Genomic DNA, 25,948 nt, shown 5'->3' with positions numbered 1-25,948 from the left:
AAATGCATCAGTCCCCCCACCCCCATTATTTTCATCTTTATTTCAATAGTAATCAGCTTTGCCCTGAATTATGACATCAGCCAATATGTCGTCATTGTCAGCAAACATTTTTGTCATCCAACAGTAAAAATGATGAAAAATCAAACCATAATCAGAGATCAAAACTACTACGCAATGATGCGTGACCACACTATGGTACATGTAGCCATGTTTACCCTACAAGTCTGGGAAGCATTTGCCAGATGGTTGATCACTGAAGAAAAGGACCAGTGCAGATGCTCCAAGAGCCAAGGAACAATGTCCAGCTCCTAGATGCACCATGAAGACTCCATGAGCCAAGGAACAAAGGAGGCAGAATGTGTAAGGAAAAGAACAGATGTCATCAACAATCAAATGGTCAATCCATTCACATGTGAAGAATAGGAGCTGATTAACCTTTCAACAAAAATCAGCACGATGCATCAGCATCTGCAGCCTGGGTGAATGACTGATGTGAAAATTGATTGGAGGCGCTGGCTGCAGCAAGAAAAAGACAGTGAGAAATTAACCCCAATAAAAACTGGCCACATTTGCAGCAAAGCCAAAAAAGTCACTTAATATGGCAATCAAATCTAAGAAGGTCTATTAGGAAGGAAATTATGTTTTTTCTTGAGCTTTTGAGCCTGTGGATCCTCGACTAGTTCTATTACTACACCTTTATAGCCTGGTTCCAAACCATAGACCCCGCCCACTCTCTGAGTGGACTGCCTCCTGAAGCTCCATGCAGCTTCAGGCTGATAATCAGGCTAATACCTTTACAGAAACACATGTAAAAACAATGGCTAATAGTTAAAAAACAATCTTAGATATAGTGTCATTGTAGTTTCTTATATAGACAATGGCATCTGTCTACAAACCAACTAGGCTACACAATCCCAAGGTGACCACCACTCCAGGCATTGTAGACTGACCAGGGCCCTATCTTGCACGTCGCTTTACCGTTTATACCTAAACCTTTTTGGCATTTTTTACTATTTTGAAAAACAAATTAAAATAGTTCAAATAGCCTGTTTTTCAAAATAGTGAAACATCCCAAAAAGGTTTAGGCATAAGGGGTAAGGCCCTGAGACTCCACCAAATGAATACTGTCACAGTGTAGTAACCGTCATTCCCCAGTGGAACAGAAGAAGAGATGTTCGAACTAAATGACAAAAGAGCCAACAGATTTTCACATGTCATGTGGCACCATTTAAAAACATTTTTTTTAGTGTGAATAGTTTTCATATGATCCAAATTCTATGTATGTGAAAAACCTATTGTAAATCAGTCAATAACTAGTACCATTGTAAACCATGGTACCGGGGGACAAACTCCCTCCAAAACGCAAGCACATCTCACTCTCACTCTCTCTTGCTCACTCTCTCTCTCTTGTTCACTCTCGTCTCTCTCTTGCTCACTCGCCATTAACCTCATTCTAGTCACACTTCTGAACTTTGGTAGGAATTAAAGTGATACATATCCGTCTTATCACCAGCTGGCAAAGTCCTAGTTTTTCTTTTATGATCTATGATCTTTTTGGCAAACGTTGCATACTTCAACACACTTTTGCAAGACTGCAAACAAATTTTATCATTTACACTAGCCAACATCCAAGCTATTTGCTCCATTTGGCACTATTAAGGTTGCATGCAAAATGTCCTTGGACAAATGTTTTCTGGCCCCACAACAAAACAGGATCGATCCACAGATTGTTGGTGTTGTAATGAAGTTATTGATCCATTTCACTAAAATATACACTTCAATATAAAGGAAAAGTATCACATAAAGAAATGTAAATTGCTAAATTGTAGGTCACCTGAACTTAAACTGCACATGACATCTCAGCATTGTTTATGTATAGGTTTAAGATGACCTAACTTGGATTTAAATTAAACATGAAAATATATGACTGATTGGTAAAAACATTAAGACTTATATTGCACTTAGACTTTGCACTTGTAACATAGTATAGAACAGGTATATTGTGAAATATGTCATAGCTATATACTGTATCAGTGACAGTGAAAAGAAGAAGAAGATAAGACGAAGATTACCTTGATTAATTCCCCTGGGGGGAAAGAACAGAACAGCCACTGTTCTTTCATAAAACATGTGTACATTGTTTCATGCGGTCGATGGGTTTCTTTGGGTGGATTTTCTATGGATTCAGTAATGCTTTAACATAAAGTTACAACAAACTGTAACTGCGTTTGTGTTTAACATTAAGTTCTCACACAGTCATGTGATGTTCCTCCTCAGTACCATGACTCAACGTTTCAATGTTGATACGTCTCCAGTTTCAGAATATTGTAGAGTCATGTTAAGAGCTAGTCCCTCCTCTTGCCCAAGTTGCCCTGTTCAACTATGGAATTCCAAGTCATGTTAAGAGCTAGTCCCTCCTCTTGCCCTGTTAAACCATGGAATTCCAGAGTCATGGTTAACACTAAGCCCTCCCCTGTACTCCTTTTCTGACTGCATTCCTAAAGTAGCTTCATCATGTTAAGCCCTACAGCTCCTCCCTCTCATACTCCAAGCGCTTCCCATAGTTGCTGAGTCATGTAAACTGCAATCCCTTTCCTAGTGCTGTTTGTTACCCCAAGTTGCCATGTCATGTTTAGCCGAGGTCCCTCCCCCTGTGGTGTTCCAAAGAGAGATTTTGAGTCAGCTAGGCCCCTTCCTGTTTTCCGCTGGCCAGCAAAGAAGGAGGAGACAAGAGGGGACTGGTATAAAACAGGGCGAAAACACAGTGCAACCACACAAAGCACTAACTGTACTGACATCCAGAGAGAAAGAAGTCTCAAAAAGAAACACTAGGACCCTGATAACTGGTGAGTGAAACTATCAAATTATAACTCATACTGAAGTGCTTATTTTTTCCCCAATTGATTACAATCTGTTTTATGATGTTTACAATAATTGTTGAAATTGTTTGCATCTGTGCTCTCTCATAGATACAGATATGGAGGTAGAGAACAGAGCTCCAGCAGCAGCTGTGGAGCTGTCAGACTGGTAGGAATGAACTGCTGTGATTTTATTCTGCTTCTGCATTGTCCTCTTGTGCCATTTATCATTGCATATTATGATCTACCATTTATCATTGCATATTCTGATATACCATTTATCATTGCATATTATGATATACCATACGTATGACTTAGATTTATATATTAATGATTCAACAAGTTAAAGTTATTCCATGCATTTCTGCATGTACAGTAACTGTGCATTAATACCTAGCATGCAAAAGTTCTACATTTTTTCTCTTAACACATGACAGGTCATTTTGCTCACATACACTGCTACAAAAATGAACATCAGTAGTACATTATATCCATGTACAGATTGTACCCTGGAGCAAATAGGTTACCTTACTGTACCTGCTCAATGCATCTCTGACACCTCCCTCTCTAACTCCACTGTTTCTGTCAATGGTTGGGCATGTGTACCACAAGAACACTGTGATCAGACAGCATGCAATGTCTCATTAGTCATTAGTGTAGTGTTCATTTCTCAAGACAGATTTAGAGCTCCTGTGGTGCTATTACTATAAATTAGGTTTGATAATGATGTATCATGCATGTTCAAATCATGTACACTTTACAATGTAAAGTATACATGACATGCACGGTACATCATTATCAAATAAATGTATTATTTGGAAAATGGCTGGGAATAATGTAGAGTTTACATTATGCCCAGCCATTTTCCAAACCATACATTTATTTTTGTATTTATTTTTTACATGATGGGTTCCCAGATTGGCATACTGTAAACATGACATGTTGGGTGGATCCTTACTGAGCAGTTTCCATTTCTACTTTTAGCGATCTGTCAGAACAAATCAAGGCGGTGACCAAAGACAGTCACGTCAGGGCAGAGAACACAGAACTGATGCTGAGTTACCAGAGGGGACAAGTCACCATGGCACAGTATAAGGTAAAACGCCACACACACACACACACACACACACACCCTAGAGGTCTTCACAGGTCCAAAGTGTTTTGTTACACGAACCCGATATGCATAAACAAATAAATGTAAAAAGAGACCTGACCATGACTCCCTCTCTCCCCCGGATCGTCTCTCACCGTTGTTCCTCAGCTCCTCCTGTGTTCCCTGCATGAGATCTACCAGGCCTTGGAAGAAGCACTAGACACAAACTCCAACCACCCCAGTGTCGCACCCATTTACTTCCCCGCTGAGCTGGCCAGACTGGAGTCCGTTGAGAAAGACCTGGAACACTTCTATGGCCAAGACTGGAGAGAGAAGATTGTTATTCCTGCAGCCACTAAGAGATATGCCAGCAGATTAAGACAGGCATGTGACTTATTTTATTTGTATTGTTGCTGCATTTTTTTGGTTTTGATTCTTCTTCTTAATTTCACTGCCTGCAATTGTGCTAACAGCTGTAGTGTATGTCGATAAACACGCTTGAACCTTGAATCAACTCTCTTGGTCTCCCCTACACAGATTGGCAAAGAAAATCCTGAATTCCTGGTCGCCCATTCCTACACACGATACCTAGGTGACCTGTCGGGAGGACAGATCTTGGGCCGAATCACCCAGAAGTCCCTGGGCCTGAAGAACGGCGATGGCCTGTCATTCTTCTCCTTCCCTGGTGTGTCGAGCGCTAATCTGTTCAAACAGCTCTATCGCAGCAGGATGAACAGCATAGAACTGACAGAGGAGGAGAGGAATGGAGTTCTGGAGGAGGCTGTCAAAGCCTTTGAGTTTAACATCCAGGTAAGGATGGATGAAGACTGGGGAGAGAGGTGGACAGATTTGATGATGATGATTTGATGACAAAGATTTTTCTGCACATGAATGTATATACAGTAGAGAACAAAAAACACAAGTGGCTTACAATGACTGTTCTTGTTTTTGTTTTGCAGGTCTTTGATGACCTACAGAAGATGTTGAGTGTCACGCAGAAGGACAGCCAGAGTCACACAACACAGTCCAAACTGGCCAATGGTAAGACATATGAACTATGACATTGTTATGCATTTGAAACATTTACATTCGTAACTCAGCGAGTACTGAAGTGCTTCTTTCTTGCCCAATTGATGACAATCTGTTGTATGATTTTTACAATAATTGTTGAATGGATTGTAAAAATGCATTTGTATCTGTGCTCTCTCATAGATACAGATATGGAGGCAGAGAAGAGGGCTCCGGCAGCACCAGAACAGCTGAGAGACTGGTAGGAATGAACTGCTGTGATTTTATTCTGCTTCTATATTCTCCCCTCCTGCCATTTATCATTGCATATTATGACATACCATATGACTCAGAGTTATGCATTCATAATTCAACAAGTGGTTCATTTCTATGAGTTACTAAGTTACTGCCTGCATTGCTGCACGTACAGTAACTATGTGCATGAATGCCTAACATTTAAAAGTGTATGTGTTTGTGCGCTTAATTTTCTCTCTGAACATATAATATTTGTATTAGTTGTGCAGGTAATTTTGCTCAGATTACCATACACTGCTGACAGGAAAATCATTAAGTGCTAATTTTACTTAGGAGTGTAAAAGTCTTATCTGTGCACAGATTGTACCCTGGAGTAAATGGGTCACTTTACTGTAGGCTACTGTACTTGCTCTGTGCGTCTCTGACGACCTCCCTCACTTAGTCGACTGTTTCTGTCAATGATTGTACATGATTACCATAAGAACACTGTGATCGGACCGCTTGCAGTGTCTCATTAGTATACTGTAAAACATGACATGTTGGGTAGATCATTGTTGAGCATTTTCCACTTCTACTTTTAGCGATCTGTCGGAACAAATCAAGGCGGTGACCAAAGACAGTCACGTCAGGGCAGAGAACACAGAACTGATGCTGAGTTACCAGAGGGGACAAGTCACCATGGAACAGTATAAGGTAAAACACCTGACCACACACACACACACACACACACACACACACACACACACACACACACGCGTGAACTTGACTAGAGAGCTTTGCGGGTCCAAAATGTTGGCTTTGTTACCTGAACTGAATATGCATAAATACTTCTGACACTGACTCCCCCGGATCCTCTCTTACCGTTGTTCCTCAGCTCCTCCTGTGTTCCCTGTATGAGATCTACCAGGCCTTGGAAGAAGCACTAGACTCGAACTCCAACCACCCCAGTGTCGCACCCATTTACTTCCCCGCTGAGCTGGCCAGACTGGAGTCCGTTGAGAAAGACCTGGAACACTTCTATGGCCAAGACTGGAGAGAGAAGATTGTTATTCCTGCAGCCACTAAAAGATATGCCCACCGATTAAGACAGGCATGTGACTTTTTTTAATTATTATTTTGTTTAAATCTTATATGTATTGCTTTGATAATGTTTCTCAATTTATTTCACTGCCTGCAATGGTGCTACCAGCAGCTGTAGTGTATGTGACAATAAACACGCTTGAACCTTGAACCAACTCTCTTGGTTTCCCCTACACAGATTGGCAAAGAAAACCCTGAATTCCTGGTCGCCCATTCCTACACACGATACCTAGGTGACCTGTCGGGAGGACAGATCTTGGGCCGAATCACCCAGAAGTCCCTGGGCCTGAAGAACGGCGATGGCCTGTCATTCTTCTCCTTCCCTGGTGTGTCGAGCGCCAATCTGTTCAAACAGCTCTATCGCAGCAGGATGAACAGCATAGAACTGACAGAGGAGGAGAGGAACGGAGTTCTGGAGGAGGCTGTCAGAGCCTTTGAGTTTAACATCCAGGTAAGCATGGATGAAGACTGGGGAGAGAGGTGGACAGATCTGATGATGATTTGATGACAAAGATTTTTCTGCACATGAATGTATGTTGAGGAACACAACCGTAAGTGGCTTACAAATGACTGTCTTTGTTTTGCAGGTCTTTGATGACGTACAGATGTTGAGTGTCACGCAGAATGTCAGCCAGAGTCACACAACACAGTCCAAACTGGCCAATGGTAAGACACGGGATGGTCATACACAGAAATATTAATATACTTTATTTATTGTATTATACATAATATCATTTATTTTTGTCTCATATTTTACTTCTTCATATTTTCTCAGGAGATCAAATGATGGCTAAGACACTCCAGATGCCGATTATCATGATGAAGGCCTCACATGTCTTTAGACTGGCCGTTGGTCTCTTTCTAGCCCTGGCTACGGTCAGCATGGGCATGTATGCATTATAGCGAAATTCAACTACCAATAATTCTATTGGTCCGTCCTGAAAACACAGCAGTATTATTATAGTACATTGAAAGCCAAATGAATGCACTAATATTAGCAATATATTATATTGCTGTCTTTTAATAATGCAATATGTTTTTTTACTGTTGTGTATATATACAAAATCCTGTACATTGATTTGATGTTGACTATGCAGTGCATCTGTAGCCTGCATTCATGTGAGAAATGATCACTGTAATAAGGATATGCAAACGTTTTGCATAGTATTCTATGTGCAATATTTTGGATGACAAATATCCATTTGTGTAAATATGTTCATGTTTTAATATAAAAAGGTTTATATGAAAGAAGACCAGACAATGTATTTTGTTTCGTGAATTCTCAGCATGTACCTGTCTCAAATATTCCACATTTGCAGAGCAAGGCATGATAAAGAATTTGAGAAACTTGAAATAAGTTTTCTGCAAGAAAGGTTTACACTACTACAGGATAATGTATGGGAAATAGGTACAATACAGGACTCTTGCCATTGGTATACACCTTTATACCTCTATGGTATGACATACTTGTATTGCTGCCACAGATTAAAATGTTTCAGTTCTCAAAGGTACTCTATCGCCATCATGTGGCCAGTACAGTTTTTCATGTTACTCAAAAACACCTCAAATGTACTTCATTGCCCCAGAAAAGAGTACAGGAGTTTGTCATAAATGTTGTTTAAAATGTTAATACATAAATAGTCTTTAAATCAGGGTTCTTCAACAGGAGGTCGAGACCCTTAGGGGGTCCTCAGAGTTACTACAGGGGGGCCGCCATATCTTTGTAAAAGGAACTTTTTTTCTTTTACATTAACCACTTGAACCCTTGCATCCCTATTCTGGGTGAAGCATTCGGCGTAAATAGCTGATCTACAAGCTCTGTAGATTTGGTGTGTAGAGGGGAAAAGAGCAGACCCAAATTATTTATTTTTTATCAGCGATCTACAACCTGCTTGTTCTGTTAATTTGTTTTTATATGCGGCCGATTCAGCCATCCTAGCCTCAGATGAGGTTGTTAAAGTTGCATGCCACAACAAGTTATCCCTTCATATGGCCAAAACTGAATACATCTTATTTGGTTCTCAGCCCAGGTTGCACAAACTGGCCACACCCATTGTTCTTGGTGGCCTGACCTTTCCTGCTAAATCCTCTGTCAGCTACCTTGGTTGCTTGCTAGATCGTAGCCAGGGTGGTGAAACTATGGCACCAAGGACCATGAGCAAGGTGAATAGCAGAACCAAATTCTTAGCCAGGAAAGCTCCATTTCTGGATTCAGCCAGTCTTCCTTTATTTAGCAAACTCACTAGTTGCATGTTGTTTTGACTAGGCTATTGGCTCATGGTACGGAGACCTAACCAAAGCCCTAAAAGAGAAGTAGCAGGTTTCTCAAAATAGGCTTCTCAGGGTCGTCTTGGGGCTATCTGCGAGGGAACATGTTGGAAAACAACATTTACTGCACTGGCAGTTGGGCTGGCTGGGCTCCCTCTGGCAGCTAGGACAGTTCAATTACAGCTGAACTTGGAACATACTGTGTATAACAACTGCAACAGCAGTGTACCTTAATCTTTTTAAGAAGAGTGGCAAATTTCATTCCCACCGAACCAGAGCCAGCTTTGCAGACCTGTACTTGCCCAAGTTCAAAACTGTGAAACATTGGAAAATGCTCAGATTTAGATATGGACTCGCTACCCCCGGCAATAAAGAGCATCAGCAGTCGTCTTCTTTTCAAACAAAAGGTCAAAGCATGGCTCTTAGAAAACGCTGCAGAATAGCATGGACACTTTTATTTATGCCGTAATCAGTGTTTAGCATTATAGTTGTAGTGTTTTCATTATTGTTGCATTGCCTGTTTTATGTTATGTTTTGTTTTGTGTGTCTCAGACCAAGGACCACAATGGAAATAAGTCACTGATTTTATTGTTTTATCCTTGATGTTTCTGTGAGAAGCATGTTTTTGACCATGACGTCTAATAAATCAAATCAAAAAGGTTTACTAAGTATAAAGGGTTTAAGGTTGAATGTCTGAAAATACACATTAGCTTGAATCCAACAGAGAGCTATACAGCACTGATGATAGTAGTGCTGACAAACAAGTCTATGAAGCTAGCTATGAAATCTATGAAAAAGTTTAATCTGCAACACAATTTTATACAATATGTAGTGGGGGGTCCCTACTTCATCTTTCTTTCAGCTAAGGCATGGGTTTTCAACTGATTATGAACCAGGGACCACCACCCTGAGTGAGAATCAACCTGGGGACCACTGTTGTGTTGAGAGGAGGGATATGGGCGTGGTGTGGGGGAAAAAGCTTGAAATTAAATAATGACTGTTAAAGGAGAATTTTGGAGTAAGTTTTTCTTACCTTTTCTATGACGTTATGATATCTTAGGATGATTAGTACAGTAGACTCGATCCCGGGTCCACCACAGCTTAGAACGTGCGCGGAAAGGCCTTGCGTTAGATCGCATATTTTAAGCTTTTTTTGAGATTTGACGTTCATAGTGACAGAACACTATGCAAAAAAATAAAATAAAAAAAAACCTAAGTCTCGCTAGACGAGATTGAAATCTCGAGATTGAAATCTCGAGATTGAAATCTCGTCTAGCGCGACTTCTGTTTTTTTTTTTTTTTTTTGACAGAGTTCTGTCACTATGAACGTAAGATCTCAAAAAAGAAAAGAAAAAAGCTATTAAAATATGCGATCTAACGCAAGGCCTATCCGCGCACGTGTTAAGCTGTGGCGGACCCGGGATCGAGTTATGAAGTTTTTCTACTGTACCATTCATCCTAAGATATCATAACGTCATAGAAAAGGTAAGAAAAACTTACCAAAATTCTCCTTTAAGGCCTTAATTTAATTAGTTAATTCGAGGTGAATTAAATCAAGCCCTTAACAGTCATTATTTAACTGAGATATACCAGTGGTCCAGAGCTCAGAAAAGATTGATAACCACTGATCCATTCCTTTCCCATGGTTGCCCTTATTCTGTTCTCTTAACCTTCCATATTAAATTCATGTTAACTGGTTCATTGCAACATATATATGAGCAAGCACATGGGATTGATATGGGCACATTCCTACAAATGATGACTCAACCAGGTAAACCGGTAGTTTCCCTTGAAAATCGAACTCTCATTTCTGTGGAAGTTCTTGACATCCGACTTCCAAGTAACTGACAACATTGATGCGTCATCATACATCATACTATTTCTCAACTAGTAGTCGATAAAATAAAATATAATACAAATCTTCACTTTCCTACATTACTAAATGCATGGTCATGGACCACATGCAATACCTTCACGGACCACCAGTGGTCCACCGACCACCAGTTGAAAACCCATGAACTAAGGGGTCCTTGGCCTGAACATTTTTGCTTTAAATAATAAAATCCACAATACAACTGTACAGAACAAGTATTCCGTAAATGAACGAACAAGGATGTCTTAAATTTGTGTATAGTGTTTTGGTTCTGTCTCCTGGTTTTAAAGGTTCTACTTACCTACCACATGGGTCTTAGATTTCTCCTGGTCTGCTTTATCCTTTCAGTTTCCTCATCACATAATCCCCAAACTCCTATTTAACAATGTACAGCATAGTTAGATACAAGGTACACGCACCAGACTGTGTGGCAGCTTGTTCCAGTATTTGTATGGTCCGTTTTTTCAGTCCTCGCCCTTTTAAAACAATAATGCTGTTATCTAAACTGTCGTCTAAACAAAAATGTCTGGCTCTTTACAATTCAGAAAATTCCAGTGCAGCATAGATTAAATATAATGTCCCAAATCCATATTCTTTGATTGAGAACATACAACACATCACACATACTGAATTTGGTAACCACTTTTATTGTGGTTTGTTTTCCTAACAGCTGTGCCATAGTTGCACCCATTAGAAAATAAAAGAGAATAGAGATCTTAAAATGAAGATTGTAGTAACAGCAGTCAGAACAAACCTGTTCATTAAAAGGCCTATTCCTTCAGATGAGAGACAAATCAGCATCACATTATCCATCTCCACCATGAGAACCACGAAAACAAACACAAACATAATGTCACGTATATAGAAATGATTGTACTTCATTGTACTTCCACCTAAAAAGGCACAGCAGCCGGAGTCAAACATAATGGCCTTCTGAACTGTAATTTATACTATTTCATTTTCAAATACTGTCCAGGTTCAAATAAAACACCATTGAAACAACTTATATTATTATACAGTCAAATTTCCAGTTTCCACCCACCATAACTCCATTCTAGTACTACAGCAACACTCCAGCAATGTTAGTTTGTACTACACATTCAGTCAGCAACAGCTCTGCTCATTCAAAAGGCAAAAAAATATAGATTTTTCTGGTCTGAGGATCCCCGGAGAATTGCAACCTGTTTTAGGCAGGCCATAAATACAAAACTGGAGGCAATATCTCCCTTCAGTAGCCTGGTAAACCCTCCCTCCGGAAATCAAATGAGATTTCCGGAGGGAGGGTTTACCAGGCCATCCCTTCAGGGCCTGCCTGTCAGAAAATCAAATAGCCAATTACAGATGGAGCTGCCCACACCAAGGCCACTGAGTTTCAATTAGTGTTGAAACTCAGTGTCCTTGGTGTGGGCAGCTCCATCTGTAATTGGCTATTTGATTTTCTGACAGGCAGGCCCCAGTGTGTACGCATAGGAGAGAGCTGCTCATCCACAATTCTCACCAGAACCGCTGCGCCCCAAGGCTGCTGCCTCAGTCCTCTGTTGTACAGTTTGTTTACGTTTGATTGTGTCGCCAGATGCGGGAATAACAGCATAATTAAATTTGCGGATGATACCACAGTGATCGGTTTAATAACCGACGGTGATGAGAGGGCCTATGGGAGGGAGATAGAAGATCTAACTCTATGGCGCGATAACAACAACCTCTCACTTAACACCAATAAGACCAAAGAAATCATTGTAGACTTTAGGAAGTCCAAAGGTATCCACACCCCCATTTCCATCAAAGGGTCATCTGTCGAAATAGTTGATAACTTTAAATTCCTGGGCATACACATCACAGACACGTTCACATGGTCACTCAATACCGAGGGGTGCATTTCGCCTTTCCGACATGTCGCCTTTCCGACGTTAACAAACCCTATACCTAACCCTAACCCTAACCGCACGCAGAAGCCACTAGTCGGAGTGGCGAGATGTCGGAATGGAAGGAGCATCCCAATACCGAGTACATCCTCAAGAAGGCGCAGCAGTGACTGTACTTTCTGAGGCGCCTTAAAAATTTTGGCTTAAGTACAAAAGGACTAGTGAACTTTTATCGATGTCTTAACTGGCTGTATCACAGTGTGGTACGGTAACACGACCGCTCAGGACTGCAACAGGTTGCAGAGGACCGTTAAAACAGCAGCTAAAATCATCGGCAGCACAGAACTACCCAGTCTCCACAACATCTACACCACTCGTTGTATGAAAAAAGCCCACAACATCATTAAAGACACCGGCCATCCCGCAAATACCCTGTTCAAACAACTCCCTTCCAAAAAACGCTACCAGAGCATCAAATCTCGCACCACCCGTCTCAGTAACAGTTTCTTCCCCCAGGCAGTCAGGCTGCTGAACAGCTGACCTTGAACTGTTTTGCACTGTATTGTCACTTCACTTGCACTTTTTTTCTTTGTGTTTTTGTCTTTTTCTTTGCACTATAGATGTTTGTCTATGTCCTGTGTATGTAAGACTGAGAATGCTCTGAGCAAAATAATTTTCATTGTATTTATACTCTGTATCTGTACATATGACAAATAAACCTGAACCTGAACCCTTCACACTATTTCTGACCAAAATAGCTACAAGTTACTGTAGATGCACACAAACTCAGAGGGGATTAAAATGTAATCTTAAAGTGGTGTTGAACTTTGGTAGAATCTCACCTTACATGATATACTGTAAGTCTAAATATTACCAATCTGTATCTGTTGCTTCTGTGCTCTGTGATAAAGGAACTTAACTTCCATCATTGTATGGTGAAACAGGTCTAAAATCATACTTTTAATACTAACAAATACAAAACACAAGTGGATTCTGACAATATATAAATGTGTCTAGCTTTGGCTGAACCATGTGTCATTTGTTCTGTGCATGGACTCGATAAGACGCTATACAACCCAATTTCTAGCAAGGTTCAACATCACTTTCTCCTAACATCTCTCTCATACTCACCCACTCACACATCATCATCAACTGCACCAACAGAGCTACAGAGTGTCTTGATGAAGCGTATCCCAAGGTGCTTGAAGAGGATTGCACAGCATTTTTGTAAATGTCACTGACAGTAAACAGAAACAAGAAAGAAAGACATGTACAGAGATAACATACAATGGTGCAGAAGAAAGCGCGACTATATAGGCAAAGCAAAGGTTTAGGTCTATACTATGTAAAGCCAGCCACCTTACGTTATAAAAGCAACGTAGGAGCACACTGCAGGCAAACACCTAATAAAACCACAAACAAATCTAAAATCTCTTAAGAACCATGAGATCATTTTGACGATGGTGCTGTAAATATTAAGATGAAGACAACCTAATTTCATATCTTCCTTAAAAAGAAAAAAGGAAGCTCTATTCATATTATTACCCTTGTATTTGGCAATTGCATTCCAGTATTAGCCCTGTAGTTTAGAGATTCAAGGCTAGAGGACAGTCATCGCCCACTGCCTTCTGCTCAGGCAGTTGTGATGATCAACAGTGATGCATTTGTGGTCTGGTCACATCAAGGATCACCATATCACTTGACCACTCGTATATAAGCTCTCCTTGCACTTTCTCTACCATTTTTACATATTGCACATTATGTCTAGAAGCAGTATGAGTGCTGGTGTAAGTATATGAAAGTGGTCACATTCATTTCATGACCCTACAAAAAGTGACTCAATCATTAAAAAGTGAACTCAGTAATTGTATAGCTTTCCATATAATATTAAGATTATTATTTGGCACTCTCCTACTGTAAAAGGCAAAAATCCAAAGACCCCAAAAAGGCCCATTTCGCATCGAAGGTACTGCGGGACATTTGATTTCAGGATTTGTGTTTATCCCAACACACTGTCCCCACATTTTGTATAACCGCACCTCACCTTGACTACCAGTGTAAAGCAGGACAACGTGGGCTAGTAAGGTGCATTTGATTTCTAGGCTAGAACATCCACGAGGGGCGGCTCAGTTGGTTTCATACGAGGACAGCAGGGCTGCGTCTACAGGCTCCATGCAGGAGGGGCACGTGAAGGAGCGCAACAGCCAGGGGTCAATGCAGTCCACATGGTAGATATGAAGACAGGGCAGGAACCGAATGGGGTCGCCATACTCGAAATCCATCATGCAGATCACGCACCTAGAGACAGAGACGCAAATTACATATTTTCGGTTCACTTAATCACCTTAAAAGACTTTATTTCAAGCGCATTCAGTGAAATTTTGAAAAGAACAGAATGACAAGATTAACTAGAATTAATCGAATAAATCAGTGGTTATGTCTGTGGCACAAAATCTTCCCTAATGTGGGTCCGCGGCCAAATAAATACAAATCAATTTGGGAGTCCTTGAGATGAAAATGTTTGAGAACCACAGGAATAAACAGAAAATAAATGAAATGACCTCACTGGGTTGACATTTTGGAATTAGATTCACTTAGCATAATATATCATATCAAACATACACAGAAAAGGCCTGTGTTCATTTATCTATTTGTGTAAACTCTGAGTTTGGTTGCATTTTAACACTCTTAAGTGTGTTCAAATGCAACAAGAACACTCAGGATTTTACTGTGCACTGTAGTAAAACATTTAGGATCTACTCTTGCTCCTGTTAATATTTCATGTTAATACATAATGGTTAGTACTCACTCTTTGACTTTTTTGTCAGAGGGCTCAGAACCCGGGTCAAAGATGCCTCGGGGCAGATGCTGTGTGAGGCCGATACGCTGGGCGATACGGATCTGCTCCTCCTCGGTCAGCTGGCTGGCCAGGCGGCTCTCTCCCGGGGTGGGGTGGTACACTGGAACAGGCACAGTGTGCTCCTGGGAAATGGAGTCAACTCAATTAACTCAACTCTACTTTATTGTCACAATACAGGTTGACCTGGAAGGGCTGCTCCGTTAAGTCTGTATTGTATACTTTGTTGTACAAATATCTAAGTACTTGTACTCAAATACTGTACTTAAGTATAATTCTGAGGGTTTTTTTCTACACCATTACATCTACAAAGGTGTACTTTTACTCCACTACAATTATTTGAAAACTTTAGTTTAGTTAAATTATAGATTTATAATATATACTTTTACTTTTGGTACTTTAAGTACATTTTGGTACGAATACTTTTGTACTGTTACTCAAGTAAATGTTGGGACTTTTACTTGCAACAGAGTATTTCTGCACTGCAGTATTGATACTTTTACTTAAGTAAAAAAAATTGAGTACTTTTCCCACCACTGGGTATTAATACTTTTACAGTGAAACAGTTGAGTACCTGGTAGTAAGGAGGTGGTGGTTCTCCAGGTAGACTGGAGCCCTCCTCGTTGAGGAGAGACAGGTCATCTGCACCTTGAGAAGACAGACAGTTCCCCATTGAAGTGAACAATGGATCCTTAGTGTGCTTGTGGCTCTCTGTTGAAACGAGGCGACGTTACTTAACTCTCTTTAGTTTAGCTTAGCACACTAGTTCAGTCCTTTAACAGGACATCTAAAAGCAGATAATAACGCCTACAAGTCACTACACTAGACGAATGAAGTGTTGAGAGCTGCTGCTGGCTGAATGCATTGTGAAAACACAGACATTTCAGACTTTTAAACAGGAATAAAAAACTAATAGCAGCAGCTCTGCTCTGTCTGTGTTACTTTGTTTGGCTTTGTTTACAAAAGTCCAGCCCGGAAGTGACGTCATCGTCATTATAGGATGTTGTTTTTTCTTCGTGCAAGACTTCGTTAGCAGTGTTGCCATGTCCGCTTATTATAAGCGACTTTGGGCTTGTTTTTCCTGTAAAGTTGCTTGTAAATATTGTTAGTTGCGTTTTTTTCGGGCTTGTTTCTAAAGTGTACATGCTTATTTAGTACTTGCTTATTTAGGTTAAATAATTATTATTTAAACCAGTGGTTCTACAATATTTTCATGAAAATGTGTTGTGCCCAGGGAGCATTTGTGTTGTTAGAATATTTAAAGAAATATTCCAAATATTCCACATTTAATCGCAAGTGTTTTCGAAAATAGCAGATCTACAAGCTTACAACGCGTCAAAGCGTGACGCGTTTTGAGCTTGTCGATCGGCTATTTTCAAATATAGATATCGGTTTATAAAGTGCGCATGCTTCTTTTGGGCTTGTTTCTAGACCTGGTCGATTATTTCTCTCACACAATCTGGCAACACTTATCATGTACTGTTCGAATGAATGGATTTATCGATTAGAATTGAGAAAGTCTTGAAAGTCCAATAATGGTGAGAGAATAATGGCTGACTTTTATACTTTGCTACGCATGACGTCTCGCACCGAAGCTCACGCTTGTAGATCAGTCAGATATATTATGTTCGGTGTGAGACAGACACCAACAAAGTTGTAACTCAGGCTTATTCATGATTCATTATACCTGTTTATGTGGATCTTTTAAAAGCTGGAATGTACAGTTAAGTTAACGACAAATAATCACCCAGGCAGGCTGCTGTACACATTGCTTATAATAAGAATATTTATGTTTACAGTCGACTTATAACAGAACACACAAGGGTGACCTTAACCAGTCAAGATTCAGGATTCAGGAAGAGGAATCTATTTTTTATTTCTTATGGAACTGTGTTTTGTTTAATCGCCAGTGTCACCGCCGAAATAAAATAAAAAGATCGAGGCTTTGTTGTTTGAAGATCAATTCAGTTCGGCAAGTGACACTTACTATGCAGTAGTATTATTGGGTGCCAAAAGGGAGCCGAGGGAAGTGAGTTGAAGATGATGAGTCATGATATTTAAGACAGTTAAACTGTCTTAAATATCAGTATGACTCATCATCTTCAACTCACTTCCCTCACAGTTATAATAGTTCTCAAACTTGTTCGTGTCAAGGACCCCCAAATTGATATATATTTGGCCTTGGACCCCCATCTGAAAACATGTTGTGCCAGCCAGGGACCCCCAGAAGAGAAGATGTGTGTAAACATTTTTTTTAGCGGCGCGAGCGGATCCTGCTCTATACCTGACTTTGTCCGTGTGCGTACGTCAACGTTCTGATTGGTCAGGTGCGTCAACAAAGTGATTGGTCAAGCTTCACGTGACACATGGCTATAAACACATAAACACATATCGATGACAAAATGTATCAAAGGCGCCGCTACCTTCACACAGGGTGTGATTTTTTCCCAATACTTACTAAGAAAGCGATTGGTGTAATGTAATGTAACATGTGCCCCAGAAGGTGGCAGTAATGCAACGATATTTCAACACTGTAAAGTGGACAACAAGAAGAATGCTCAGTGAGATCTTTCACTGTCTGCAATGTTGCTGCAGCTGTACTCAGTAGTGTTAAGTAACTACGTACATTTACTCAAGTATACTGTACTTAAGTCACATTTGTAGGTATTGTATTGTTTTACTTGAGTATTTCCATTTTCAGTACTTTTACTTCTACTCCACTACATCTCAGAGGCAAATATTATACTTTTACTTGTATTTATTTTTCTTGATTTTTTTAAATTATTATTACAAAACATACATTACCCACTTCAGCATTATATACATTTCAGCCATTTGAAAATAGCCGATTTACAAGCTCACAATGGGTCGCATGCGACCCATTGTGAGCTTGTAGATGAGTCAATATCACCATAAAGTACATTTGGGTGACCTCACCACAATCACTCAAATATCATGAAAATGTAACAAAATAATGAAACTCTGAGGTCTTATTATGAATGGCCAAACATTTACACACTTATCAGTACAATGATGAGTCTCTGGAAATGTGTTTCCTTCATTTTATACAGATCTGTAACATTGGATGTATATGGTTTTGGCATGTCCCACACACCACTCTGCTAACTACAGTGTGTCTAATAAGTGGTTAATTTTTTGATTTTTCTTTTTCTTTTTACATAGTTTGATTGTCCACAACACCTTATTTGATAAAACAAGTCATTTTGATTTTAAATAATATGATATAGTCTGTTTTTATAATCATATTGAACATTTTTGTGTGTCCCTGACATTGCTGTCCACCCTGTCATTTGGGGGTAAACTGGCCCTTTAAGAAACGTACTTAAGTTTAAGTTCCCTTGTTGTCTTCTTCCTGTCTTACTTCAATGGAGGCTGAAGCTATGGCAAGTTGCCAGTACATATTTACACTTATATATATTGTATTTTTCATAGTTTATGTGTGTAGTTGTATGTTGTCAAGCTTAGCATGTCCACTCTGTCATACTGAAATATCAATGAATATAAAAACTTTTCTGAAATTTGAAATATATCTGTTAAAAAGTATAGAGTCACCTTGCTAACTGAGCTAAGTTGCTAACAGAAGGTCCAGCATGTGCCAATTAAATCCTAAAACCACCCTGTCATTGTCCACCCTTTGCATTTTCCCTGACAGGGTGGACATATTTTACTGTTGACATATATTACAGTTAATTCATAAAAAGTGTGGTAGCTTGACCAACATGCATTTCTAACTGTACAACATCCACTTAATACAATGAGTAAAAAGTTAAATGGAAAATCACAGTTAAAAAAAAAAAAAAAGCTAAGTCCCAAATGTACCTTATGGTGATATTGACTCAGATCTGCTATTTTCAAAATATTTGTATACATTTGAAAATTTGTGAAATTCTGCATAATGAGTACTTTCTACTTTTGGTACTTTAAGTACATTTTGATACCAATACCTTTGTACTTTTACTCAAGCAAATTTTGAATTCCTGACATTTACTTGTAACAGAGGATATTTCTACATTGCAGTATTGATACTTTTACTGAAGTAAAACATGTGAGTACCACCACTGACTGTACTTGCACGTTATAATAAAACATTGTGATCTTCTTCCATCCAGGCTACAGCCCCCCCACCTCCTCCACCACCCCTCCCTTCACTCATTTTATCCAACACCCAACCTCCACCTCCAGTCCCAGCACCAGCTGCCATGCCATTCTTTTACAATGAGAACTACCCAGTCCAGGAGACTGGACTTCCTTCTTCAGCTGAGCCACCATATGGCACACAGGTACTATCCACAGTCCACCACACCATCTTCCCCATGTCTACTCAGGGGTTCTCAAAGTGGGGTCCGGGGACCCCCACAGTGTCCTTGAGGGGGTTCCCAGGTGTCTCCCAGCAACATGTGTTAATTTAGCATAGAAATAACAAGTTAAACCACTGTTTTGTACTTTGCCTATTTTTTGAAAGATGTTGTCATTAAAATGTAAATAAATATACATCTAATTAATAAATCAAATATATTTTCACATTTTTAAAACAAATCTTCTCTTATGGGGGTCCCTGGCACAACATCTTTTCAAATGGGAGCCTGTGGCCTATGTTTGTTTGTTTGTTTGTTTGTTTGATTGATTGATTGATTGATTGATTGATTGATTGAATACTTTATTAGCAGTTTGCAAAAAAAAAGCACAGGAACAGTTCAATACAAGGTCTGCTAAGAGGATTTTAAACCCAAGAAAGCCTATGGCTTGTTTCCATTTGTTTCCATTTGGGCTTTGTACTCAATTCATCAAAACATTTAATGAGAGACAAAGAACCACTGGTCTACAACCTTGAAACCTGAGGAAGTATTAAACTAAACAAACATTTTAACAGGCTCCAGATCTGCCAGCACCTCCACCACAGGGCCATCCTGTCCCCAACCATCCCTCCACTTCTGATGAGAAAGCCTGTCCTCCTGTCCAGGAAACTGACCCGGCACCACAGACACAAAATGGCAACCAGGTACAGTAAGGCTTTTTCACTGTAAAGCCTTAGCCCTCAGGTGAGGGCTAAGGCTGACTCCAGCTTTAAGGTCACAACAGTTGGTTCAAATGTTGTTGTTTGCCTCGCCTGTGTTTCAGGGTGGCTGGCCAGGCCAGAACAGCTGATTTGAGTGACAAGGACCATGGGCCAGTGGATGAATCAATCAAATCAAATCATGCTATCAATCACTCTTCTCATTGCTGAATATGCCGTCAAAGGACAACTGTTGATGTACTGCCTTTTTCCCTAATAGCTAGCTACGCGTTGTGGGCTTCAAGATCAGCTATTCGCTATTCGTCATATAACCAAGTATATACAAGCAAACGCTTTGGCATTTGCCTCCTTATTAGCTCGTAGACTGATTCTCTTAAATTGGAAGTCCGATAAAGCACCCTCTTTCTCGCAATGGCTAAAATAAGTATTGTCTTTCCTACCTCTTGAGAAACTCTATATAGAGTGTGTAGAGCCCGCAACAACTTTATTTTAGCTTGGAGTCCCTTTGTTGATTTTGTTGAAGAATCTTCCTTTAACTAAAACTGTTCAGTTAATTATTATTATTATTTTTGTACATATTGTGTCTGTGTCCGACTTGTGATGTGAAAAAGGGTCATCTTTTGTCACTGCATGTACTCCTATGGGCTGGGGTGGTGCAGCGGGGGAATGTGGAACAGGAGGAGTAGGGCAGAGGCGCTGCTACATTGTGCCGGTGGGGGCTCCTCACTGGCAGGTGAGCCAGTAGGGTACAACAGCAGTGACAAGCAATAAGAAGAAATAATTGGCATAACAACTAAATTAGGAGAAAAAAGGGCCAAATAATTGGCTGCTCTAAATCATAAGGGGAAAAAAACACTGAACCTTGATGCCTCTACTCTAAGCAATTACAGGCCAGGCCCATCTCTAATCTTACTTTTCTTGGTAATATACAGTACTTGAAAAAAACAGCACTTCAACTCAAACAATATTCTATGAAAATGTCAACCTGGTTTTTATCAACACTAGCACAGAAACAGCCTCAGAGTAAACTGTGTATGCTGACATCAGAAAACGATCTGTTCTTGTACTGTTAGTCAGTGCAGCTTTGACTCAATTGAACATGAAATTCATATTTCAAAACTGGATCGATATCACTGGAATTGCCTTATGATAATTTATCTATTCCAGTTGTCGGCTAACTTTCTGTGAAGTTGGATGGCGTACTATAACGTTGTACAATATGTCGCAAGTGTCTTCTAAAACTATGCAAGAGCTCCACAATATTTTCTAGCGCTGTCTGATTGTAGCTAAAATGATACTCCATTTAATTTGTTTAATATTGTATTTATAATTAATAATAACGTATTGATAATAATTTTGGGTGGAAGATAATATGTATACAAGATCAAAGGATCCAGACTTTGTTAGCCACTTTAAGATAATGAAAATATTGTTGGATGAATAAAATGCTTTATGAATTAATTAGTTCATAGTCTGCAGCTGCTGTCTTCTTTGTGTGACCAAGCTTTTGCAGACTTGTGCACTTTAATGGCGTCAATATTTTATTTTTCAAGAATGTGGTGATATCTGCCATTACCTGGAGTGTGTTTTGTTGGTAAAATACATTTTAATACACTCACTGTAAGAATATGAAACAACTGTAATACCCAGAAGAAGGCTAGATGCCAAAACATGTCAGTTATGAGTTATGTTCTACAGTATGTAAATTATATAACTTGACAATTCAATAAAAGTATATTTTTTAACTTGTAGACTTCTCATTTCTAACAACTTACAAGAACTGTAAGTTGTTATTTACAAACAATTCATAAAGGAATCTGTTCTAGGAGTACCATTAATTCAAAGGACAGGATACAATTCTTAACTACTCACCCTGGTGTCCCTATTTTGGGAATGTCAAAATATTTAAGTTTCCAAATAGTTGAACATTATTTCAAAAATAGCTGATCTATAAGCTCACAACTTGTAGATCGACTATTTTTGAAAAGCTTTTGAACATGGCTAAAGTGGTTCATTTCGTAAGCAGAAAGATGACAGGGCACAGCAAGACGGTACAGTCAAGAACATCCTTTTTATTCAATCAGGCGCTGCTCTTCTCAAACTGTGTTTTTCTTCTTATGGAAAAGAAACCGTAATTAACACATGCATTTCACCTAGAGCTCTGGGGGTGTACTCACAAAGAGACGGGGTGCTGTAATGAGGACACAGACACAGGCAATGGGGACCTCTGGGCCTAATAAAGGCGCTGCCTATTACACCACTAATCATAATACTAACTCAAGAAAAAAAGAAGGGGGGGGGGGGGGGGGGGGGAGAAAATAAGCTACAGAACAGAGACACGGATTGCCCAGCATGAGGTGGATAGAGGGGTGAAGTGGTAGGACTTCCCTGAACCCATTTGTCTCAGAGGCTGCATCTGGGAACAGGTTAATGCTGGCTCTTTTCTGGCTGGTTGGTGTGTTGTTAATGGCTAATACTGCTGGATGGTTTCATTATATGAAACCCACCATTACAATAATACTAGAGTTGTGACTTGAATAGATATGGGACTGGTGTATGTTCTGGAAAAAAAACACAAACCCCTTTCCTCAGCCTCATGCCAGACGAGTCCGGTAATAAGGTGCTTATAGCTTTTCATGTACAGCCCAAGGCTTCCTCAAAGGGAGCCTAAACAACAGCATACCCTGATAGCAAATATTAAAGGAAATGCAAATTAAAGTGAAAAAAAAGGGGGGGACAAAACAAAAATAAATAGGTAAAATAAAAGAACAAACTCACTGTCAAAGCAGCGTCATTCCAACAACCCCCCACAGCTTCCTTACCACTTAACCCCTCCATTCTTAGTAAAGCGGACCTGAGTTACTTACTGCACATGGACCGTTTTTTCCCCTCTAGTCTACACCAAATTTATATTGCCAAAAATGGCTGATCTACAAGCTCTCAGCTTGTAGATCGAGATTGTAGATCTGCTATTTTTGGCTAATGTTTCCCCCCCAGAATATGGATGTTGGGGTTCAAGTGGTAAAGCATTTTCATCCAGCCCTCCCTATCCCCACTCATGTCCTCCACCAGACCTCCTCAGCCCAAACCCCTGAACCCGTGTCGTCCCCTTTTCACCCACCCATGCACACCCCCGAAAGCCCGTCAGCGTAAATTTGTTCACTTACATTAGCAGTTGAATGGAAAAGCTGAAGAGATGGGTATGGTAATACAATGTGAAGCATACAGACAAGAATAACAAGTGAGCTAACTGCATTCTGCTCAAGACAAAAGTTTTTTTTTTCTGCAATTATTTTTTTGACCCTTCCAATTGTGGAGAGGGTGGGAGAGAGAGAGAGCGAGAGAGAGAGAGAGAGAGAGAGAGAGAGAGAGAGAGACAGAGAGAGCGAGACAGAGACAGAGTGACAGACACAGTTACAGACTACTCCAGTGTCTAAGGAGAGAAATAAGACAGAGGAGACAAAAGGGGAAGAAAATAAAAGCAAGAGCGTAACGAGAACAAGTTTTTTTGCCTTTTCAGGTTTTTTTTTTTTCATCATTTATCGATAAAAAGTAAAGAACTAATTCACACCAGTTTCCTTTTGTACTATATATATACGGCTTTGAAAAGGAAAAGAGGATATAGGGAAGGTACGATGGAGGGGATTTTCTTTTCGAAGGGAGAGGAAGAAATTGCCCTTGAGCACCGAGTGTGAGCATTTCTGGCTGCCTTTGTGGCGCTCAGGGGCAACCTGTTGCCTCGAGCCATTTCGAAGGGGCAATCTGGATTACAAAATGGAGTCTGTGAACAAAAGGCACTTTTAAGGGACAACCTTTAACTGCTGGGAAACTACACTACAGCACAAGCACTACTCAAGAGTCATTTACAGAGGAGGGGAGGGGTGTGTGGGGAGAGGGGGGGCTCACTTTGCTGTCTTGTGTTGTAAAGCCCGATGTATACTTTGTCATATGACAAGAGCATAAATTAGGCATAAATGGTTCTGACTGGCTCCTCATATCCTGCATGATTCTAAAAGCTGCCTTTTACCCTTTCCCGTCTTCATGTTATTGGTTGCTTTGCTCCAAGAGAGAGTCTTTTCTAAGACACAAAATACACCCGCAATGCTAGGTCTCATCTGCCAGACATGACAACCAATTCAAGTTGCCATGTCCATTTCTGGTTACAGAAACTTACCGAAAAAAAGGATCACTATGGAAAAAACAACTACAACAAAATCTCTGGATATGAAGCATCTTCCCCACAATATAGGCAAGATCTTGTCATGTATTTGTGTCTGTGTGTGAAATAAAAGATAAGAAACTTGACCTGGAAGGTTTTCGCTGGTGAATTCTATGCAGTATATGCATATCAAGGTTATTGGAGATAAACAATTTTCCTTGTTGAAAAAAAAAAAAAGAAATCACAAAATTGTTTTTGTTTTTTTTAGGGCTTGCCAGTACAGGTCTTTTTTAAGGGTTGAACCAAAATGCCTTTTGTGTCACAACCTTTTTAAGGAATAGGAACCCCTCCTCCCACTCAATACAAGAAGAAGAATACAAATAGAGAGAGGAATAATGATGTTTCCTAAATGGTCTGTTATTTTGTTCATTACCATTTATAATAGTTCTGAATGTATTTGTACTTGTAAAGCACCAGTTCTTTTATCTGATGATACAGGTTGTTTTTTTGTTTTTGACGTTGTGTAGACATTTTTCCTTCAGCCCTCCCACATTTTTATAAACAAATGATTACACATTTAAAACATTAAAAAAAGAAAATAAAGGAAATAAAAACAAACAAATACCCCCAACTTACAAAGACTAGGATTTCTCATGGCCCTCTAGTTTAGAGTCCCGGAGCTTATGGACTTGAAACAAATAGATTTTTTTTTTCTCTTTTCTCTTAGCTTTCTTAAAAATCTCTAACAGACAAACACAATGATCTACCCAATGCATTGCACGTGGCTCAATCGACACATATTTTTCAATAATAATACTTTCCATCAAAAAAACAAACACTTTTTTTTTCTCTTCTTCAAATCTACTGTCGATCTTTGTGACATGTTCATCTTTCTAGGTTATTAAAATGCTGCGCTGTAGATTGTGTTGGCGTGTGTCGTTCAATCCTACTGGTAACAGTGAGGCGGGGGGGCCGGGGGGAGAATGAGAGTTCAGAAAATAACTAGACTGCCAACCAGCTCTTTTAGTAAAAGTTAAAAAGGAGCATATATCATAAATATATATGTATAAGATCTCTCTCTCTCTCTCTGTGTGTCTTTACAAAAAAAGGTTTGCAGTCCTCTATAAAGATCTGTCCTAGGCCAATAGTTACCACGTGCACCAACGCTATACCATTCCCTGTAGCTTTAGCTCATCTGTGGGAATAGAACCTGAAGTTTACTACTAATTGCATGAAGGGAATACAGAGGCACTTTAATAGATTGTTATAGTCTTGATATATGGTTTTAGTACATATAGCTAATTTTACTAGAGAGGCTGAGTGAAGGGTCTCAGCCTGGTTTACTATCCCTGCAAAATAGAACCAACAGCTAGGCAGTCCAGTTATTTTGTGATGTCGACTTTTGTTTTCTTTCTTCTTTTTTTTTTGCATTTTCTTTGAATTATTGTGTCATGATGAAAACAATACCAATAACAATTTCAATAAGAACATTTACAATAGAAAAAAACAATATCTCAAATTATAATGACAAACCTCAAGTGAATGAAAAACCATTGACAAAGGCAGTTTGGAGAACCAAATATCAAATATAAAGGCTTCC

General features: G+C 39.7%; 4 protein-coding genes across 13 annotated transcripts in view; 2 read left to right on the top strand and 2 right to left on the bottom strand.

Moving 5' to 3' along the window:
* Positions 1-2,719: 2,719 nt before the first annotated feature.
* On the top strand, positions 2,720-7,545 carry hmox1b (heme oxygenase 1b). Its single transcript, XM_084041727.1, has 12 exons — positions 2,720-2,846; positions 2,970-3,027; positions 3,843-3,954; positions 4,120-4,335; positions 4,489-4,761; positions 4,911-4,992; positions 5,164-5,221; positions 5,796-5,907; positions 6,089-6,304; positions 6,473-6,745; positions 6,882-6,960; positions 7,070-7,545. Exons 2-12 carry the CDS (start codon positions 2,978-2,980, stop codon positions 7,195-7,197), a joined length of 1,599 nt encoding a protein of 532 aa, XP_083897853.1. The 5' UTR covers positions 2,720-2,846; positions 2,970-2,977; the 3' UTR covers positions 7,198-7,545.
* A 4,292-nt stretch (positions 7,546-11,837) lies between these two features.
* rnf11a (ring finger protein 11a) lies at positions 11,838-16,124 on the bottom strand. Its single transcript, XM_084074909.1, has 3 exons — positions 15,729-16,124; positions 15,107-15,279; positions 11,838-14,595 (listed from the first exon to the last, which is right to left on the bottom strand). The coding sequence occupies exons 1-3, from the start codon at positions 15,825-15,827 to the stop codon at positions 14,424-14,426; spliced, it is 444 nt and encodes a 147-aa protein (XP_083931035.1). The 5' UTR covers positions 15,828-16,124; the 3' UTR covers positions 11,838-14,423.
* A 496-nt stretch (positions 16,125-16,620) lies between these two features.
* LOC311035936 (uncharacterized protein) lies at positions 16,621-21,934 on the top strand. 2 transcript variants are annotated; one of them, XM_084044445.1, is made up of 4 exons: positions 16,621-16,692; positions 19,285-19,455; positions 20,046-20,174; positions 20,294-21,934. In XM_084044445.1, exons 1-4 carry the CDS (start codon positions 16,690-16,692, stop codon positions 20,318-20,320), a joined length of 330 nt encoding a protein of 109 aa, XP_083900571.1. In that variant the 5' UTR covers positions 16,621-16,689; the 3' UTR covers positions 20,321-21,934. The 2 variants fall into 2 exon arrangements, 1 of the variants encoding a protein (XP_083900571.1); XR_014599810.1 differs by lacking the exon at positions 16,621-16,692 and adding an exon at positions 17,275-17,481.
* A 302-nt stretch (positions 21,935-22,236) lies between these two features.
* nfixa (nuclear factor I/Xa) overlaps positions 22,237-25,948 on the bottom strand; it is a gene marked incomplete at its 5' end in the record, with an annotated part of 151,596 nt that continues 147,884 nt past the window's right edge. For all 9 annotated transcript variants that reach the window (XM_084044367.1, XM_084044372.1, XM_084044371.1 and 6 more), the window contains one exon: positions 22,237-25,948. This exon is cut by the window's right edge and continues 1,827 nt beyond it.

This window comes from Gymnoscopelus microlampas, assembly GCF_963454915.1.
Source record: "Gymnoscopelus microlampas genome assembly, chromosome: 2".
Taxonomy (NCBI): domain Eukaryota; kingdom Metazoa; phylum Chordata; class Actinopteri; order Myctophiformes; family Myctophidae; genus Gymnoscopelus; species Gymnoscopelus microlampas.
This window is presented reverse-complemented; position numbering and strand designations above follow the sequence as displayed.